Below are 6,095 nucleotides of genomic sequence, written 5' to 3' on the forward strand. Positions count from 1 at the left end.
CAAGTGGTTTTGGTGTTTTGCGGTTTCTCATTTTAAAGAAGACATATTTTGGTTTTATTGAGATATAAATATCTTTATAAGGAATTTGTAAAAATCTCGTTAAATCTCGTCAGTTTTCTTGTTTTAACAAGTTTTGCATCTCGTTGTAATAAACAAAGTACTGCTTCTGAATTTATATCTGAGCTCTGGCAGTTCAACACTTCCATCCTGCACACATACAGCTTCAGTCTTTAAGAAACTGATGACTTTGCTGAAATGATAAGCAATAATGCCGGAATGTTTGCTCTCTATTTTTGAGTAAATGGAACAATTATTTGGCCTGTAAACACATCTTAGTGCTTTTTTTAATTGTTAACTTTGTGGTTTACTTTGAACATAATCAAATTTAATGGCTAGTCTTTATTCTCTCCATCCAGGTGAGGAATATAAGCACATACGCAACAGTAGTGCCTCTTACACTTTACACTCATAAAGAATGAAAAACATTTTGATTGTTTGGTAGAAACTACAGATTTTTGGAATCAAAAAATACTATGGAGCTCCTCAAAGGCTTACAAGTCATTCACATAATTTACCCATACATGTTCAGATTGAACCTAAAAAAAATCCCATTAAAATATGACATCCATGAGTCGATTTTCTCTTTTTTGTGTGTGTTTTTCTGCAGCAATCAGGGAGGAGCTGGGCAAATCCAGCACTGCGTAGAGGATCCACGCTCCCTTTCCCTCAACATCCACACCCATGTGACCAGAAAGCCAACCACAGTCCAATTCAGATGAGACAATTTAACAGCAGAGCAAAGAAAGAAAGAAGTAGTAGTAGTAATAATGGAGACGGTGACTATGACAACAATCATATAATCCCACAGAACGGACAGAATTTGCAGCGGAACAGTGTCAGAAGTGGGAAGAATCCACTCAGTTAACCTCATGTTTCTGCTGTCCCCTCTGGCCCCCATCCTCCCCCACATTGCCTCCTGGAGGACAGGACACAGTCTGCCAGAGAAGTGACTTGTCTTTATGCAAACACGCTTTCTCTTTTTTATTTTTTTTTTCGTCCCACAGTAACAACGGTACCTAAACACAACACTGAACTCCTCACAGATGCTGTAGTACCCGCTGATGCTCAGAGTCTGAACTCCTGGAATTTCCTATCTGATGTTTTCCTGAGAGAGAGCTCAGAGACAGGAAGAAGTCTGGAACTAGAACTCTAAAACTTTTTCCCATAATGCCATTGCAGTAGCGCGCGCGCGCGCGTGTGTGTGTGTGTTTGTGGGGATGTGTGTGAGCGTGTATGAGGGACTGCCAGTCTCATCTGTAGTCCACCTCTGCAGGACACTGTAAAGCTCGTCTTCCTTCAAATGCTATTTTAACCTGAATATGTACAAAACAAAGAGAGAGATATTTAGAGAGAAAGTATCTTATCAAGCGCGTCTGTTTTGTTTAGATCTACAGTACGGCCATATCTAGTAGCTCAATAATCCAGTCTTTTAATGGGATGCACTCATGTCTGTCTATCGGTGAACTCCTAACCTGATTTGTTGTATTCTGTCTCCAGTTTTCCGCTCATTTATTTCTCTGTAACATTCAGCAACGGATGGATGAGATGGTAGGCGGCACCCCCCGTTGTAGCGCTGCTCCAGGATTTATCGGGTTCATGCTGTCAGCCTTCTCTCCGTTCGTCATACTTGGGTGCTCTGTTGGCGTTGGAAGCATGTAGGGTTTTTTCTTTTTCTATTTTTGTTTGACACTATACAATGAGGATCACAAGTCTGCCACGAAACTGCATTAACTGTCTCAAGTTTTCTTACAAGCAATAAGTGTAGCATTAGCTCCAAGGCCCACGCTCACCATCCCAACGCCGCCGCGGGTTTGAAGCATCCGTTGTGGAAAACTCAGAGCAGCACTGTAAAACAGACTTCTGGAATTGCTTTTGGTTTTTTTTCTACCAAATCCAAGAAAATCTTTAGCCGCTCCGCCCCCCCACATCAATAGCATAACACTTTAAAGACGTTCTCCAGAGGGTGAGCATGCAAGGACACAATGTGCCATTTTGTTTCTCTTATTTCCTGCCTTTATTTTTCTGCTGCTGTTAAAATCATCCAATGAGACCTGCATTTCCTATTCCTTTATCCTCCTTTTTCTCTCACCCTTCGGTTCCATACATCACTGTTTGTTTTGTTAAACGCTCAAAGTACAATCAACTTGAGAGGGACGCGTTACAAGCTTAGAGGCTGGTGTCCAAACGTTGAAGCTGTAGATTACAGATTATGGAGATTACAGGCCAGACAAACCATTTAAAGTCCAAGTTACTGCTCAGTATTCCCATTTTGTGTGAATGAGATCCTAAAGAGGGAGAGTTTCACCAGTGCAGTGGAACGAGAGGACTGCCATACAGCCAATCACAGCTGCTTCCCTGGGGAAATTTTTGACCTAAAATTAGACTTTTTTTTAATTCCATCATAATGATACCTGAATGGAAATAGTGTTTTTTTCTGTGAAAGACTATACACCAAAGAGCAAAGAAATCTAATCCATCTCAAAGAGACCGGGAAATATAGTTAAATATCTCAGTAAAAATGCACACTGGGGTCTTAAGAGCTGCAAATGAAGTCATGAACCTTTACAATTTGGATTATATGAGGAAATAAAACAGCTGAGTGTGCAGTGAGCAGGCACCATAAGGCAGGATTTAACTGCCATTGTGAAAAACAAAACGAGCACACAGTTTAAACTTTGAACTACAGTGTCTTTATAATGTGAAATAAAAATAATTCTCCATGTGAATATTCTAGATATTTAGCTTGAGGATTGTAAAAGCTGCCAACATCTCCAAATGCAGCATGTTTTATGAAACTTAAAATGATAGAACAGAGCACTTTTTCTGCTCACAGCCTTCCTGTTATCTAATGAAAGTCTTGGACTCGGTAGCGCAGACACGTTCAAATAGCTTTTTACATCTTTGACTTTATATTAAATACCTCGCTAATACTTAAACGAGTTAGCTATTATCCCTGCAAAGAGTTATTTTACCAAAACATGAGAGTGGTTAGATATGCTGCATTCACTGACTAGAAAAATATTGGATTTCTAATTTTCCTATTGTTCGGTCGCTGATCTTGGCTCATCGAGCTGAAAATCGACCTACTTGAGTCACCAGCTGATTTTTGGATCAACTTTACTGTAGTTGTAATACTTCAGCTAGCTCTGTTAGAAGTTAGGTAATGAAAAACGACCCATGCTCGACTTCTTATGCTTTATGCACAAATTATTTGTCGATGAGTGTGTCCCTGTAGCTGTGGAAACCCCTGCTGGATCTCATTTGACACAACTATGATAAAGGGCTTTGATGTCATAGCTTTGCTACAAACCAGTAGACATCACACTCAGTCATCTCTCGGATCAAAACAAGAAAGGTTCTGGTGTCACTTTGCTTGGACAGACGCCATCTTTTAATTTAACTGTATATATTTTTTCTAGTAGGCATGCTCTGGCTCTATATGTTAATAATCCAAACTCATCTTCACATCCGTCTTTTTTTGATTAACGCAGCCGGCCTCCAGGCCTCCTGAGCTGCACGTTTACTCAAAAATGATTGCACTTTATGACAGAACTGACGAAGCAATCCAGCATCCCCAGAAAGCAGTCATTCAGGGCCTCTGCTGCCAGCGGCATGGCTCTCTCACCAAAGGATTTAAGCCAGTAGCCTCCTGCTGAACATTATCACTCCCAACAAAAGTCGCCTTTCTTATTTTTGTATCATTCTGTCTAGAGACCTAAAAGCAAAAGGTGTTTTGGGTGTCAGGTGAAATGCTTTGATGGGGGGTAGAATCTCTTTGTAAAGCGATGTGGTTTGTGCCTTGTTCCGAAGTTGCATTTAATATGTGAAAGATTTAATAGTAATAATATGTAGAGGCTGTCGTAGTCTTTTTCATTTATCTTTATGTTCTGACTCATTTAAAGGGAGCGCTCAGTCGGCTTCGGTACCGTTTCCCACCAATGAAACATCTTTGCACCAGGATTATTTTAACCTAAATATGATCTATTTAAACACTTGTTAAATGTTTCTCTTACAGTTCAGAAGTACAATCAAATGTTAACATGAGGCCGGTAAGAGTTAAGAAACGATCTTCAGTCTGATGTAATTTCTTATATTAACCTAAATTTCTGTTTGGAAGCGCAGATGGATAGGCGTCTCGAAATGTCAAAGACTGTTTTTGGTTCAGCATCTTTGCTTTTTTTGAACCAAACTCAAGAAAAGTAAAGATGCGACACGACCCTGATTGCAGATAGTTGGATTCTTTTCTCATCTGCATTGTACCATACTGTTACTCGTGTTAATCAGTCTTTTCTTACTTGCTAACATGCTGTTTTGTTTGAGCAAATAAAATAAAAGTTGCAATAAAAGATAAAGAATGGTTTGTTAATTTGGGTGAGAATGAAAAATGGATACTTTTTTTCCAGGGGAAAGCTTTGGATAGTAAATTTAAAAAAAAAGACAAAACATTTTTCCTCCAAGGTGAGACCTTGATGGCCGTTGTGTAGATAGTCCCCACAGCCAGGCAGTCTGTGGGGACGTGATACTGATCTGTAGCCTTCACCATGTTGGAAATGTCACAATATCTTCTTTCTGTAAACCACTCCAAGGTGGTCATTATGTTTAGTTTTTACATACGCTTCCACATTTCCTTTTAGCACCCTATTAGCCCAAATAATTCCATTTGAAACTCCTGTTTTCAAAGGTTATTCCAGCAGTTTCTCCCTCTTCCTTGCCATAAATCTGGTAAAATACAATACAGAACCTCCCTTGGCAGCGCAGGTTGCTGCATGCGACATCTAAAATAGATGTTTCTCATCAATGGTGGTAGAAATCCCAGCAGTGCTGAGGTTGTGAGATGTCCTTTCTTTTTAGAAAATATGACGAACAAAGTATTATTTTCAATAGTCGCTATACCTGTTCTGATACTACTACATTTACATGTTAGAACTGTACATGTGTGGCTTTTTCTTTTGTAATTTGGTTGAACATAAAATATGTTTTTACTTTATATCAATCTCGTATTGACTTTAACTGCTGTAGTCTGCTGACTAGTTTGTTCTTTTCCAGAGCTAGAACACTCCCGTTATTTATCCTGTGAGTTTCCCTTCCCACATCTATCGCTCCGTCTCAGACTCCCTCTGAGAGAAGGGCCGACTGATTCAAAATGGGGCAGATGCCTCATTTGAGCACCTGGACTGTCATTATGAACAAAGTGAAGTGCTGCTTGGTGAGAGGTCAAGTTGAACCCTGAAACATTGAGTTGCTTTGCATTTGCCTAACTTACAGATAATGCCGTTTAGGGAAAAGAATAACTATTTTTAAAGATAAATGAAGTTGAATCTTTGAAATGCATACTAGTAATTTACTTTCTGCAAAAAGAGGATTATAAATATGAAAAGCTAATGTAGGTTCACCAAAGCTTTGAACAATATTTAACTTAAGCTTATTCTCATAAAGGTGTTCCTGTATCCGGTTGTTGAAAACATTCTTAAAAGCTATAGTTGCTTAAATCTAAATCAACCAGGGCCTGTTCTAATGAGGCTTTCCTCCTTTTATTTATTTATTTTTTTTGGTTCTTAAACGTTCATCTCCTCACATGTGGCAATATTTCCTCTGGGTGGAACTCTGTAGTGCATCTGCAGTTCATTTGAGGTTTTAGTTTGATTTACTGCCACAGAGAGACTCGGGTGAGAGCTGCACTGACAGGAAAACACTGAGCTGCAGCGAGAAAGATGAGGAAGTTGGAAAAAAATTGTTCAGCTTCAGTTTGATTGGGGTGTTTGAATTTTCAAAAGCGCCTTTCTTCCTCTTATTGTTAGTTTTTCTTGCGCTAACAGGTGCAAAAACAGTCATAACATGTATGAACAGGATCATTGCTTTGAGCAGTGAGTGAATAGGTTTGCATAGACAAGCAATAGTTAGGTTAACGTTAGAAAAGTTGGAGGGAGACGAAATTCGGCTAAACCATTTTTATCTTAACGTCATCTAAATCCTATCTCAATTAACTGAATAATTTAAAGTAATTTTTTATCCGTAGTATTCTCCCTAAAAACAAT

General features: G+C 39.1%; 1 protein-coding gene across 7 annotated transcripts in view; it reads left to right on the forward strand.

The window, feature by feature from the left end:
• Positions 1 to 4,426, forward strand: part of enah (ENAH actin regulator) — a 128,433-nt gene extending 124,007 nt beyond the window's left edge. For all 7 annotated transcript variants that reach the window (XM_028040014.1, XM_028040013.1, XM_028040010.1 and 4 more), the window contains one exon: positions 668 to 4,426. In XM_028040014.1, the coding sequence (XP_027895815.1) occupies positions 668 to 705 (38 nt within the window). In that variant the 3' untranslated portion in view covers positions 706 to 4,426. The remainder of the gene's footprint in view (positions 1 to 667) is intronic.
• Positions 4,427 to 6,095: the final 1,669 nt, after the last annotated feature.

The sequence above is a fragment of the Xiphophorus couchianus genome, chromosome 15 (assembly GCF_001444195.1).
Source record: "Xiphophorus couchianus chromosome 15, X_couchianus-1.0, whole genome shotgun sequence".
NCBI lineage: Eukaryota > Metazoa > Chordata > Actinopteri > Cyprinodontiformes > Poeciliidae > Xiphophorus > Xiphophorus couchianus.